The sequence below is a fragment of the Stegostoma tigrinum genome, chromosome 11 (assembly GCF_030684315.1).
Source record: "Stegostoma tigrinum isolate sSteTig4 chromosome 11, sSteTig4.hap1, whole genome shotgun sequence".
Taxonomy (NCBI): domain Eukaryota; kingdom Metazoa; phylum Chordata; class Chondrichthyes; order Orectolobiformes; family Stegostomatidae; genus Stegostoma; species Stegostoma tigrinum.
The window spans coordinates 13,933,629-13,948,815 of record NC_081364.1 but is presented as its reverse complement, the minus strand read 5'-3'; the positions used below and the strand labels follow the sequence as shown (position 1 = coordinate 13,948,815).

Here is a 15,187-nt window from a genome sequence, read left to right as displayed (position 1 = left end):
TTGCAATTATGGAAATAGTCTGTAGATTTAACTGCTGTCTGGGATCATGCTGGAGTAGAGATGAACTACAAGGGGGATCTAAGTGGAACATGATCCCATTTATGTCATTGTCATCACCTTAGATCTGTCACCCTTTGAGGTCTGAAGGCTGCTAATTTCCAGGCCTGTGAATTTTAGCTACCATGTGAATGAACACTTCCTTTCAGTGGCTGACTTTGTTCTGCTTGTTCTCAGTCACTCAGGGAATGAGAGGATGGAGGCTGATGTTCACAACAGGAAGGTACCTTGGGAGATCAATGGTTCCTTGGCCCCAGCTGACCTCCAGCGTGGTAACAGATCGGAGAGCCCCACACCTGGCCTTGTGGAAGGCACTGAGCCTGGTAAGAAGTCCTGATCTAGACTAAGGGAAAGAATAAACAAAAGAGAAAGAGAGCACTCAGCTCTCGCCTCTCGAGAGCTTGTGTTACGTCTGATGGTTAAACTGTACTTTCTAACCTTTTAACTGAAGCAGCTGGTAAATGTTGAAGGTTGTTTCATACGCACACAATACACACGAGCGCACACACAGCTTAATTACAAGCCAGAGAAGCCCCATGTTTGTCTCTCTTCCCTCATCCAGATCCAGTAACACTTAGATTTGACTCTGTGGCTGTCTCCAACAGTAGGCCTTCATTACTCTTTCTCTGCTGACAGATTAGTTTCTTGGTAGCACTTGTAGGTTCAGGTAGGGGTGAGTAGGAATTGCTGCAGTAGAAATGACTAAGGTCCATTCAGACCCCTTCTAGGTAACTGCACAACATAACAATAGGCTTGTCATAGCAAGCAGTGCCTATCGACCGAACCAGATGTGACATGAGCCAAGTCCCAGTGGTAGAAATCTTTGACAACTTGGATTCGGTTCCCAGTTCCCATCAAACAATCCCTCTCACTACCCTTTTCCCCTTCCTTCCACTCCTCCTCCAACAAATATGGTGTGCTTTCCACATGGGCGCCAGAGGTAAGCAGGAGGTTTGCCTGTGTTCGTGTGTGGGTGTGCACGTTTATACGTGTGGCATTTTTGTTCCATTCACGGGATGTGGACGTCACTGGCCAGGCCAGTATGCATTACCTTTCCGAAATTGCTCTGAGGGCAGTTAGGCGACATCCACATTCTTGTGGGTCTGAAATTGCAGGTAAGGATGGCAGTTTCCTTCCCTAAAGGACATTAGTGAACCTGATGGCATTTTTCCCGACAATCAGCAACAGTTTAGTGTTCATCATTAAGTTGGCATTTCCAGATTTTTATTGAATTCAGTTTTCACCATCTGTCCTGGCATGATTTGAACCCGGGTCACCAGAATATTACTTGGGTCTCCAGATTGACAGTCCAGCACTTTTTGTGGTGAGTGTGTGTGTGCGCCAAGGCGCTCAGATGTGTGTCAGCCAATTTGTACACAGCAAGCTCCCACACACTGTGATAATGAGAGTTAAGCTACTTTTGTTGGTGAAGGATGGCCAGGACATGTGGGGAAAATTTCTGCTGCTCTTCTGTGACAGATTGCCTTGGGTTCGCTCATGTTCATCTCAGGGGGGGAAACAAAGAGCTTAAAAAAAGCCAGACGTGTAGCACTCTTTCAGTACTCCACTGGAGAGACAACCTTCACTTCTGTGCTTTGTATTTTGGACTGGGGCTTGGACCACTAACTTCTGGCTTAAAGGCAAGAGTGCTACTAGCTGAGCTGTGGCTGACCCATAAGCATACCCCCCCCCCCCATTGGCTGATTTGATGTCAAATTTTCCATTTAATCAGTGAGAAGTGATGTTTTTCTCTCCACATCCTTGTTAAGGTGAGATTTCAGAAAAGATTGAGACAGAAATTAATTTATCTGAGGGTAGATCTGGAGGAGAAGTCCCAGAGAGGCGGAAAATATGCAAGAAATGCTGCCACTGGCACTCGTTTGACAAAATATTGTATCAGTGATAATGGGAACTGCAGACACTGGAGAATGCAAGGTAATAAAATGTGAGGCTGGATGAACACAGCAGGCCCAGCAGCATCTCAGGACCACAAAAGCTGACGTTTCAGGCCTTGACCCTTCTTCAGAGAGGGGGATGGGGTAAAAGTTCTGGAATAAATAGAGAGAGGTGGGGAGGCGGACCGAAGATGGAGAGAAAAGAAGATAGGTGGAGAGGAGAGTATAGGTGGGGAGGTAGGGAGGGGATAGGTCAGTCCAGGGAAGACGGACAGGTCAAGGAGGTGGGATGAGGTTGGTAGTTAGGAGATGAAGGTGCGGCTTGGGGTGGGAGGAAGGGATGGGCGAGAGGAAGAACAGGTTAGGGAGGCAGAGACAGGCTGGACTGATTTTGGGATGCAGTGGGTGGAGGGGAAGAGCTGGGCTGGTTGTGTGGTGCAGTGGGGGGAGGGGACAGACTGGGCTGGTTTTGGGATGCAGTGGGGGAAGGGGAGATTTTGAAGCTGGTGAGGTCCACATTGATACCATTGGGCTGCAGGGTTCCCAAGTGGAATATGAGTTGCTGTTCCTGCAACTTTCGTGTGGCATCATTGTGGCACTGCAGGAGGTCCACGATGGACATGTCATTCTAAAGAATGTGACGGGGAGTAGAAATGGTTCACGACTGGGAGGTGCAGTTCTTTATTGCGAACCGAGCGGAGGTGTTCTGCAAAGCAGTCCCCAAGCCTCCGCTTGCCTTCCCCAATGTAGAGGAAGCCACTCCTGGTACAATGGATACAGTATATTACATTGGCAGATGTGCAGGTGAACCTCTGCTTAATATGGAAAGTCATCTTGTGGCCTGGGGTAGGGGTGAGGGAGGAGGTGTGGGGGCAAGTGTAGCATTTCCTGCGGTTGCAGGGGAAGGTGCCGGGTGTGGTGGGGTTGGAGGGCAGTGTGGAGCGAACAAGGGAGTCACAGAGAGAGTGGTCTCTCCGGAAAGCAGACAAGGGTGGGGATGGAAAAATATCTTGGGTGGTGGGGTTGGATTGTTAATGGCGGAAGTGTCGGAGGATGATGCGTTGTATCCAGAGGTTGGTGGGGTGGCGTGTGGGAACGAGGGGGATCCTCTTTGGGCGGTTGTGGCGGGGACAGGGTGTGAGGGATGTGTTGTGGGAAATGCGGGAGACAGGGTCAAGGGCGTTCTCGACCACTGTGGGGGGAAAGTTGCGGTCCTTGAAGAACTTGGACATCTGGGATGCGCGGGAGTGGAATGCCTCATCGTGGGAGCAGATGCGGCGGAGGCGGAGGAATTGGGAACGGGGATGGAATTTTTGCAGGAGGGTGGGTGGGAGGAGGCGTATTCTAGGTAGCTGTGGGAGTCAGTGGGCTTGAGGTGGACATCAGTTACAAGCTGGTTGCCTGAGATGGAGACTGAGAGGTCCAGGAAGGTGAGGGATGTGCTGGAGATGGCCCAGGTGAACTGAAGGTTGGGGTGGAAGGTGTTGGTGAAGTGGATGAAGTGTTCGAGCTCCTCTGGGGAGCAAGAGGCGGCGCTGATACAGTCATCAATGTACCGGAGGAAGAGGTGGGCTTTGGGGCCTGTGTAGGTGCGGAACAGGGACAGTTCCACGTAACCTACAAAGAGGCAGGCATAGCTGGGGCCCGTGCTCTATCTCCGTGACTCCCTTGTTCGCTCCACACTGCCCTCCAACCCCACCACACCCGGCACCTTCCCCTGCAACCGCAGGAAATGCTACACTTGCCCCCACACCTCCTCCCTCACCCCTATCCCAGGCCACAAGATGACTTTCCATATTAAGCAGAGGTTTACCTACACATCTGCCAATGTGGTATACTGTATCCATTGTACCCGGTGTGGCTTCCTCAACATTGGGGAAACCAAGCGGAGGCTTGGGGACTGCTTTGCAGAACACCTCAACTCAGTTCGCAATAAACAACTGCACCTCCCAGTCGCGAACCATTTCTACTCTCCCCCTCACATTCTTTAGATGACATGTCCATCATGGACCTCCTGCAGTGCCACAATGATGCCACCCGAAAGTTGCAGGAACAGCAACTCATATTCCGCTTGGGAACCCTGCAGCCCAATGGTATCAATGTGGACCTCACCAGCTTCAAAATCTCCCCTTCCCCCACTGCATCCCAAAACCAGCCCAGTTTGTCCCCTCCCCCCACTGCACCACACAACCAGCCCAGCTCTTCCCCTCCACCCACTGCATCCCAAAATCAGTCCAGCCTGTCTCTGCCTCCCTAACCTGTTCTTCCTCTCACCCATCCCTTCCTCCCACCCCAAGCCGCACCTCCATCTCCTAACTACCAACCTCATCCCACCTCCTTGACCTGTCCATCTTCCCTGGACTGACCTATCCCCTCCCTACCTCCCCACCTATACTCTCCTCTCCACCTATCTTCTTTTCTCTCCATCTTTGGTCCGCCTCCCCCTCTCTCCCTATTTATTCCAGAACCCTCTTCCCCATCCCCCTCTCTGATGAAGGGTCAAGGCCCGAAACGTCAGCTTTTGTGCTCCCGAGATGCTGCTGGGCCTGCTGCGTTCATCCAGCCTCACATTTTATTATCTTGACAAAATATTGCGTGGGGTTTTCCAATCCTGCAGATCACGATTTTCTTGTTTGTTGAGATAGAAGTGAGCCAGGGAGAAAAAAAAAAGTTTGCTATGTCAAAACACTGTGTCACCTTGATTTCCAAGTAAAATGATCTGTACATTAACCAGTCTTGTTTCAGTAATGTGAATTTGAAACATACTTATAAGAGATATTGTCTGAACAGTGCACACTCTTGTCTTCTCCCAACTGGCTGGTCCCAGAAGACAAGGGACAACAAGCAAGTACGAGCAGGTCCAGGTAAAAGTGAATATAAGTAGGTGAGGTTCCCTGGCTTCTATCTCAGTGCTTATTAGCATGCATCGGTAAGTCTAATTATCAAGAGTTTCTAAAGCTTTATAGAGGAAGGCAGAGCAGAAAGTTTTAAACGCTGATGGATTTATGCCTTGTGCATCTTGTAGAAGATGGTTATAGAAGAATATTGACTGAAACTCTGTCCTAGAATGGTGTGGTAGCATCGTGAATATACAATTAATTTAGTAGTGCAGGCTTGGATTACTGATTTGGAATCTATGCATTCAAATCTCGCTGATATATTTTGGAAATTTCACTTTGGTTCATGAAATAAATTGTGGTCCCTTTTTTCCCATTTTGAAAAAGATGTCAATGTCAGTAACATAGCTAGACAATTTTAAAAACTGTCTACTTTAAAACTGTTTTAAAATCCTGGCTTGTTTATGCTCGATACTTGACTGCCCTTTGAAATATTTGAAAAATACACAGTTTTTAAAAAAAATTTGATCGTGGAATGTGGACATGGCTAGAACATCATCTGTCTGCGTGGGTTTCCTCTGGGTGCTCCGGTTTCCTCCCACAGTCCAAAGATGTGCAGGTTAGGTGGATTGTCCATGATAAATTGCCCGTAGTGTTCAGGGGTGTGTGGGTTATAAGGGGATGGGTCTGGTTGGGATCCTCCAAGGGGTGGTGTGGACTTGTTGGGCCAAAGGGCCTGGTTCCACACTGTAGGGAATCGAATCTAATCATTTATTGCAGTTAAAAATGTGGGTCTGGAGTCACATGGAGGACAGCCGATTTCCTTCTGCGAAGGAAATTTTGTGAACCATATGGTATTTAACAATATTTTCGGGTAGTTATGTATTCAGCATATTTTTACTGATTCTAAATTTCACCAACTGCTATGGTGGGCTTGAACTCATGTCCTCTAGGAGATCTCGATTGCTAGCTTTTTGGCATGGCCACAACATTACTGCTCCCTCCCAGCTTCGTTTCGAAAAACAATCAACAATGGCTACTGGTTGCTACCTTTTCCAGTGACATTAACATCCCATTAATTAGTTTTTAAAAAATACAGTAGATGCGAGACTGCTCATAATTTTAAAATAAATTGGCAGCTGAAGTGGTACATCTTAATGTCACAAGGTACTAGGCTTAATGAGACCTGGAAAGTAGAAGCTGCTGGAGTGAACTCACATTTGGATCTGATCACCTGGGCTCGTAGCGGTGTAAAAATTTTCACCTCTCAGAATGGATATCTTTCCTCTTAATAAAAATGTAAGCTCAATAAAACTGTGCTCCAGATGCCCCGTGAGTGTCGGATCCTAATTGTAAGTGCACACATAGGGATCGGTTTTTTATTTCTTGGTACTGGCCCACACAGTGATATTGCAGTTGTGTGAGAGAGTTATTTTTTTGAAAGAGGCTTTAAACTAAGGCACTGTGATCCCAACGCAATATTTCACAGAAGAGCAAGGGAAATTTTCCCCAGAAGTCCTGGCCATTTCTATCCACTCACCTTCATGGTTAAAAATAGCTTAACAAATACAGCAGTTGCTGGAAAAGCCCAGAAGGTCTGGCAGCACCTCTGAAGAAAAATCAGAGTTTAGAATAATCAGTTTCGGGTCTGGTGACCCTTCCTCGGAACAGTTCTGATTTTTCTTCGCAGTTGCCGCCAGACCTGCTGAGCTTTTCCAGCAACATCTGTTTTCGTCCCTGATTTCTAGCATCTGTGGTTCCTTTGGTTAAAAATAGCTTAATGCTCATTATTACAGTGCGTGTGAGCTTGCTGTGTCCAAATTGGCTGATGTAATGTCAGAAATACATGTCAATATAAAAGTTTGCCTTGGTGCTTTGAGATAGCCAGTGGTCATGAATGGCGCTAATCAAAAAAAACGCACACATACACACACACCCCAATTTGCCATTTGTGTTGCTGGACAGCTTTTTGAGATTTCTATGCTCCTTCGATTCTAGCCTTTTGAGAAACCATGAGTTTTAGCACTTCACCATTGGCACCATGGGAGAGGCGATGGCCTAGTGGTTTTATTGCTGGACTGTTAATCCAGAGACCCACATAATGTCCTGGAGACCTGGGTTTGAATCCCACCATGGCAGTTAGAGGAATTTGAGTTCAGTAAAAATCTGGAATTAAGAGTCTAATGATGACCGTGAATCCACTGCCAATTGTCGGGGAAAAAACCCATCTGGTCTCTAATGTCCTTCAGGGAAGGAAACTGCCATCCTTACCTGATCTGGCATGCATGTGGTTCCCAGGCCTACAGCAATGTTGTTGACTCTTAACTGCCCTCTGGGCAATTAGGGATGGGCAATAAATGCTGCCTAACCAGCAACACCCTTATCCCATGAATAAATAAAGGGGGGAAAAAACTGTGCCTTTTGCTGCCTAAAGTCATCAGCTCTGAAATCCTCTCTAAACCTGTGCCCCCCTCAATAGCTCACTTTCCCCCCCCTTTTACCATTCTCTTCAAGCCTACTACTGCAGCCAAGCCTTTGCTCTGCTGTCCTCATAGGTCCCTTTGTGGCTCATTGTTAAATTTTTACTGGTGTTGTGGGGGATTGTTGTACTGTGGTAGTATCGCTGCATTAGGCTAATGTTCTGGGACTTGGCAGTTCAAATCCTTCACAACACATGGTGAAATCTGAATTCGGTAAAATCTGAATGTAGCTACTGGCAACCACATAACCACTGTTGATTATTGAACCTGATTTTTACAACAATGTCCTTGAGAGAAGGAAATCTGCTGTCCTGACCTGATCTGGCCTGCATGTGACTCCAGGCCAGAATTGACGTGGCCAACTTTTAACTGCTGCCTGGAGCACTTTATTGCTCCAGATGATGTGGTTCAGGAGTCACACGTACACCAGACCAAGTTAGGACAGCAGTTTCCTTTACTAAAATACAGTAGTGAACCTGGTGGGCTCCCCCTCCAACAATTGACTATGGATTCCTGGCCACCATTAGGCTCTTAATTCTATAATTTTATTGAATTGAAATCGCACCATCAGGGCAGTACGGTGGCTCAGTGGTTAGCACTGCTGCCTCACAGTGCCAGTGACCTGGGTTCGATTCTGGCCATGGGAAATGCAAGGTTACAGGGATGGGGTTGAGCGGGTGGTTCTGGGTGAGACTCTGTTCCCAGGGTCGGAGTGGACTTGATGATCTGGATGGCCTGCTTCCACTTTGTCGGGATTTAATATCTCCATCTCCGTGGCAGAATTCAAACCCAGGCCCCCAGCTCGTTACGTGGGTCCCTGGATTAACACTCCAGCGATAATACCACTAGGTTGTCACCTTCCTGAAACACACGTCTTACCAGTTTAAAGGCTGTACATAAATGCACGTTGTTGGCAGCCAACAAACATGTAGTAAGAGACCAACTGCAACCTGACAGTTTTCTCCCAGATAGTCAGCAGGCCATAGTCTGATCCCAGGTACCTATCTGACATATATCCTGTTTCATTTTATGACTGGTTTCCATTTTATGACTGGTTTCCAGTTCTAGACTTCTGAACTCTGACCGATATATTGATTCCAAAGATTGTTTCTTGCCCCATGTGTCCATTGTTCTACACATAAACCACCCGAATCTTATGCTAACGTTACAGCCTGTACCTCCTTCCCAAATTGATATTATTGTACATCCAGCGACCCTTTGACTCCTTCCCAGTTTGTCATTATTATTTACTTAATACCAGTCACAAGGCAGATGCCAGACATGTATTTATCTGCATGTATTCCTTTTGTCTAGGTGCTGGACAGGAAAGTGCAATGTTTATCCACACAAGATCTTATGAAGATCTAACCACAGATGATGAAATGAAGGGGTGTCTGGTTGGTACTAACAAGGCCATCACTGAAGAATCCCAGATCGAAGAAATCAGCAAAGATTTCAACGAGCTGAGCACACAACTGACTGGCATCGCGATGGACGTGAACAAGGAGATGAGGGACAGCGACGTGGAAGGAGAGGGATCATCTGGGAGGTCGCGCAGAGAGTCTGTGCTCTCGGAGAAAGAGGAGGACATAACAGCTGAGTCATGGAGGCAGCACCAGAAACACATCTTTGTTTTCAGTGACGCTGGGAAACCGATTTATTCCCGTTACGGGACAGAGGAAGCTCTCTCCTCCATAATGGGGGTGATGGTGGCACTTGTGTCCTTCATTGAGGCAAGCAAAAATGTGATCAAATCCATCCATGCAGGTGCGTTCAGTGGTTTCAGTTACAGCTGGTTGTGTTCCACTGTTCTGTTGACTTCATGGTTCCTCTACTGGACCCGTGGACAAAGGAGTGGGTGAGCACGATGGTGAACCTGCTCCAAGAGGCATGTCTCAATGTTGGCTTTTCAAATCCACCATCCTGCTGTAATGCAGGTACAACAAGCAGTCACTTGGTAGGACAGAGTCACAAAGCAGCTGACAAAACAGATATGCTGTTCACGCTGGTAATCTTGCACCTCTTGGGACAGCAATGGCCTGGAGGTATTATCACTGCACTGTTAATCCAGAAACCCAGGTAATGTTATGGTGTAGAGCTGGATGAACACAGCAGGCCAAGCAGCATCAGAGGAGCAGGAAGGCTGACGTTTCGGGCCTAGACCCTTCTCCAGAAATATCTCAGTCTCCAGCGTCTGCAATTCCTACTATCTCTGAAATAATGTTATGGGGACCCGGGTTCGAATCCTGCCACAGCAGATGGTGGAATTTGAATTCAATAAATATCTAGGATTTAGAGTCTAGTGATAACCATGAATCTGTTGTCCATTGTTGTGGGAGAAAAACTCATCAGGACAGATGCAAGAATGCCATTTTTTTTTCCAAAGGGAACATCAACTCATACTACATGAGACAAAGGGTCCTTTTGGAAATTTTGGCCCTTTTGCCTTTATCTTGATGAGTGCAAGGCAAAAAGGTTTCAACAAAATGTCACTGGTTAACGAAGCAATCATTTTTAAAAAAAAGTTATTCTTGAGATGTGTGTTTCTCTAATGAGGCCAACATTTATTGCCCAGAGGACTGGTGAGAGTCAACCACATTGCTGTGGATAATGAGTCACAGTTAAGGATGACAAATTTTCTTCCCTAAAGGACATTAATGAATCAGATGAGTTTTTAAGCACAATCAACATTTCATGGTCGTCATTAGGCTAGATTCTTGTTCCAAATCTGTATTGAATCCAAATTTTACCATCTACAGTGATGGGTGAAGTTTTGACCCTTGTCCCCAGAGCATTAGCTTAGATTTTTTTGGATTGCCAGTCAAGTGACATTACCACCGCCTCCCCTTAGCACAATAATATTGCACTGACCACTATTTACATTATCCCTCTTTTTGCAAAAAGAATTGGAACATAGCTTATCTCGAGCTGGGAAGTTGGTATCTGTTTGTCTGACTGCCTAAACGTCACCCATTGGAAAGGGTTAGTGAATGCTGTTCAGAAACATCTCTGTCTTCGGTAGCATGTGCTGATCAGGAACACAGTGCTCTCGAGGTCATGAACTCAGTGCCCCAACCTACTGCCAGCCTTGTTTTACACTGGGTAATGTCCCTGCTTCTGAACCAAAAGCCCCAATTCAAGCCTTCTTCCAAGACTGATATGTTCACAAAGCTGCCAAACATGCTGAGTATCAACTTGTAACTTCTTTCAGCGCACTTCGCTAGCAGACAGTGGAAAAGATTCTTGGTCAATCTGGTGATAGAGTTCATGCACTGTGACCATAACCATATAATGTCAATTCTTACATGCCCAGGTTGAATACTAGTTAAGTAGAGTCCAGGCATATTCTTTTCTCGTTAGAATTGTATTTTTGCTCGCCACTTCAACCCTACTGGATGTAGGTACAGCAAATGTTTTGGTAACTGTCACCTGCAGCACTGCCTGTGAATCAGTTGATCAAATATTCCGCAGAGTCATGATGTCCATGTTGTCAATGTACAAACACACACTAAGCAGTAGAATAATAACACAGGAGGCCTACACGTCATTGTTACACCTTATTTACAGCATAAATCTCTTAAATAATAATGCAACTTTGCCTTAAATAAAACTTACCAGCAGAGAGCCTTCTCACTCGCACCCCCACCTGACTACTCCGGCATCGCAGAGATTGTGCTAATACAGTAAACTTCATGGTATTTGAGGTACATGATTTTTGCCGCTCTGTTGAGAGTGTCGGTTCAAAAGGTGCCGGTTGAAACAAAGTTTACTGTATCTTTAATCAACTTGTTTGGATGAGTTATGAGCAGGTCGGTTTTGAACCAGACCTTGCTGGCACTGAGTTAGGGCTGCTACCAATGTGATACAAGAGTCCCTGCACTACTGACCATTTGGGGAATAAGTAACCAGTATGTTAATGAACATATAACCCTCAACTGTTCCCTAGCTCTGTTTGGTTTGAGGCATTTCTGAATAGGTAATACCATATTAGATGAGAAGTTCTGAAGATGATAAAATTGTTTCCTTCTTCTCCTCTCTTCCCTACATTGTTCAGAGTTGTAGAGTCATGCAGCACGGATACAGATCCTTTGGTCTAATTTGTCTGAGCCAACCAAAAATCCCAATCAGGCATAGTCCCATTTGTCAGCATTTGGCCCATATCCCTCTTAAACCCTCCCTATTTGTATATCTGTCCAGATTCCTTGTAAATGGGGAGGCAATGGCCTAATGCTACTAGTTGCTGGACTGTTAATCCAGAGACCTGGGTAATGGCCCAGGGACCTGGGTTCGAATCCTGCCACGGCAGATGGTGGAATTTGAATTCAATAAAAATCTGGAATTAACAATCGAAAGATGATCATGAAACCGTTGCTGATTTTCGGAAAAAAGACCACGTCTGTTTCACTAATGCCCTTTAGGGAAAGAAACTGCCATCCTTACCTAGTCTGGCCTATATGTGACTCCAGACCCACAGCAATGTGGTTGATTCATAACTGCCCTCTGGGTAATTAGGGATGGGCATTAAATGCTGGCCAAGCCAGCGACACCCTCATCCCGTGAATGAATAAAGAAAAAAAATGTTGTAATTATACCAGCCTCCACCACTTTGTCTGGCAGCTCATTCCATACATGTACCAACCTCTGTGTTAAAGTCACCCATCGGCTAAGACAAAGCTCCAGAGGTAAATACATGCTCCCAGATATGCCTAAACATTTTCTGTAATTAGCCACTGGGGAGTTTACAGCAAATGGCTGAAGTGACTGACATTTTCCCTTTTTAAAACTCTTCACTATATCTGCAATTTTGCTCATTTCATGAAAATGTCTCCAGTTGTCCCAGTCTGTCTCTGTGACTGAAGCCTCTCGATCCCTGGTCCCACCATGACATATCTTGTATGGAGTCGCCCCATCATCTGGGCACCTTCTGGCAAGGACGACACCAAGACATTAGATTCCCGATAGTGTGGAAACAGGCCCTGCAGCCCAACAAGTCCACACCGGCCCTTGAAGCATCCCACCCAGACCCATCCCCCTATAACCCACACACCCCTGGAACATTACAGGCAATTTAGCACGGCCAACCCACCTAGCCTGCACATCTTTGGACTGTGGGAGGTAACTGGAGCACCCGGAGGAAACCCATGCAGACATGGGGAGAATGTGCAAACTCCACACAGACAGCCGCCCGAGGCTGGAATTGAACCCTGGTCCCTTGCACTGTGAGGCTGCAGCGCTAACCACTGAGCCACCGTGCTGCCCCTGAAGTGGAGAGCTGCACCATGGTTGTGCCGTGACCATCAGCTGAAGTTGCCTGTGTGGCCCATGCTGTGAAACATGCGGTTGAGTGATCAGAGAGCCCCTTGCTCTCTCTGAGGGAAGGGGAACTTTAAATAGTGAGCGGTGGGCAGATCAGCTTTCAGTACACTTTGAAAGAAGGAAACACCTACTTTATTGGGAACGCCACAACTCTCCATAAGGATTAAAGGCTTTAGTTAGCAGTGGGACGTATGGAGCAGGCATTTTGGTTTGTTGAGTGGCATCTTGTTACCTTTCTGCAATGGAATAGCTATGGGAGGACTCCCCGCACTTACATCTGCTTGTAGCACAGGGTTGTCGTGCAGAGAGTGTTGATTAATTCCCTGCTTTTGTTCATTACAGAGGGCTACAAGGTGGTATTTGTTCATCGAAGCCCCCTGGTCCTTGTCGCTGTTGCTCGTACCCGCCAGTCAGAGCAGGAAGTGGCTAAAGAGCTTCTGTATGTTTACTACCAGATAATTAGCCTGGTCACTTTAACCCAGCTTAACAGAATCTTTGATCAGAAGAAGAATTATGATCTCCGCCGGCTGCTTTCGGGCTCTGAGAGGATAACAGACCACCTCCTCGATCTCATGGACAAAGATCCCAGCTTTTTAACCTGCGCGGTCCGATGCCGGCCCTTGGCCTCCTCTGTGAGAGACACCATCAGCAGCAGCCTGCAGCAGGCCAAAGACAAAAGTCTCGTCTTCTCCATTCTGGTTGCTCAGAACCAACTGGTTACCCTGGTGAGGAAAAAAGACCAATTCTTGCACCCCATCGATCTCCATCTACTCTTCAACCTCATCAGCGCCTCCACCTCCTTCCGAGAGGGTGAGGCCTGGACTCCCATCTGCCTGCCCAAGTTCAACTCCAGCGGTTTCTTTCATGCTCACATCTCCTACCTCGATCAGATGAGCAGCCTGTGTTTGCTCCTCATCTCCACCGACCGCGAGCACTTCTTTACCATCTCCAATTGCAAGAGCAAATTTCTGGAGCGCATGAAGAGACGGAATACCTTCCAGACGCTGCTCGAAGAGTTGCGGACTCCATCCTACAGTGTTTCTCAAGTGGGCATCCCAGACCTAAGGCACTTCATCTACAAATCAAGAAGCTCTGGTCTGTTCACGAGGTAAGGAGCTATCCAAATGATATAAATAAACGAAAGCTCTGCATTTGCAAAGCGCTCTTTATTTTCTTAGGATTTTCAAAAGTGATTTAATACCAATAAGGCACTTCTGAAGTTATTGTGATGTAGGAATTCAGTAGCTAGTTTGCATACAGCAAGATCCCACAAACAACAGTGTGAGAATAAGCAGGTATTCTGTTTGTTCTTTTGTGATGTCTGAGTGATAAATGTTAGCCAGAACACCAGCGATAACTCCCTTGCTCTTATTCGCAGTAGTTCCGTGGGATTATTTAGCTCCAGGACAAAGAAGAGTGTTTGGTTTACTCCCTGAACTGAAAGGTGGCACCTTTGACACTGTGGTGCTTCCTCAGTACTGCACCGGTGCTTTGGCATAGATTTTGTGTTCAAGTCCGGAGTCAGATTTGAACTCTCAGCTTTTCATTTCAGCTGGATGACTGAATGCTGTGCAGTGAGTAATCATAACACAACACAAGTGCGATAATGGTTTCACTATCTGTTTGATCAGATTCCCTACAGTGTGGAAACAGGCCCTTTGGCCCAACAAGTCCACACCGCCCCTTACAGCATCCCACCCAGACCCATCCCCCTATAACCTACAGACCCCTGAACACTACAGGCAATTTAGCATGGCCGATCCACCTAGCTTGCACATCTTTGGACTGTGGGAGGAAACCAGAGCACCCGGAGGAAACCCATGCAGACACGGGGAGAATGTGCAAACTCCACACAGACAGTCGCCCGAGGCTGGAATTGAACCTGGGTCCCTGGTGCTGTGAGGCTGCAGTGTTAACCACTGAGCCACTGTGCTGCTTTCATTAAACTACTCCAATCCAATGGAGCAATGGGTTTCAAATAATCTCTGTTCAATTTGTAGTCCATTCAAGCTCCCCTGTCAAAAATTGATCTTAGTTTTTTCTGCCAATTGTCATTGATAGTCTCCGAATCTGTAAGGACTGAGATAACAAGGTGTAGAGCTGGATGAACACAGCAAGTCAAGCAGCATCCGAGGAGCAGTAAAGCTGATGTTTCAGGCCTAGACCCTTCTTCAGAAATGTCAGCCTTCCTGCTCCTTTGATGCTGCCTGACCTGCTGTGTTCATCCAGCTCTACACCTTGTTATCTCAGATTCTCCAGCATCTGCAGTTCCTACTATCTCTCCAAGGGCTGCTGCAGTAATAAGTGTGGAACAGGTTTGCGAAGAGGTGGAATTGGCTTGCCGTTAGTGTCGTGGTGGTGTTTCTCCCTCTGCTCTGGACGCCTAGGTTCAAATCCCACTTGCTCCAGAAGTGTCTTTTAACATCTTGGAACAGCTTGAGTAGAATCTGCGTTGTCTTGCCAATTTTACATAGGCAGTCACAGCACATAGCAACTTCTTTGTTATTTTACCAGCTGATTGTAATTCGCCAGATTATCCTCCAGAGTAACAGTTTTATTTTGGGGGTTAAAATAGTATCAGAGATAATGGGAACTGCAGATG

At 46.7% G+C, this 15,187-nt stretch overlaps 1 protein-coding gene across 1 annotated transcript in view; it reads left to right on the top strand.

The window, feature by feature from the left end:
- The window catches only part of mon1a (MON1 secretory trafficking family member A), a 39,936-nt gene that overhangs the window by 10,861 nt on the left and 13,888 nt on the right, over positions 1 to 15,187 (top strand). Inside the window, exons 2-4 of the mRNA XM_048547671.2 lie at positions 235 to 380; positions 8,584 to 9,036; positions 12,928 to 13,693. Of these exons, the coding sequence (XP_048403628.1) occupies positions 254 to 380; positions 8,584 to 9,036; positions 12,928 to 13,693 (1,346 nt within the window). The 5' untranslated portion in view covers positions 235 to 253. The remainder of the gene's footprint in view (positions 1 to 234; positions 381 to 8,583; positions 9,037 to 12,927; positions 13,694 to 15,187) is intronic.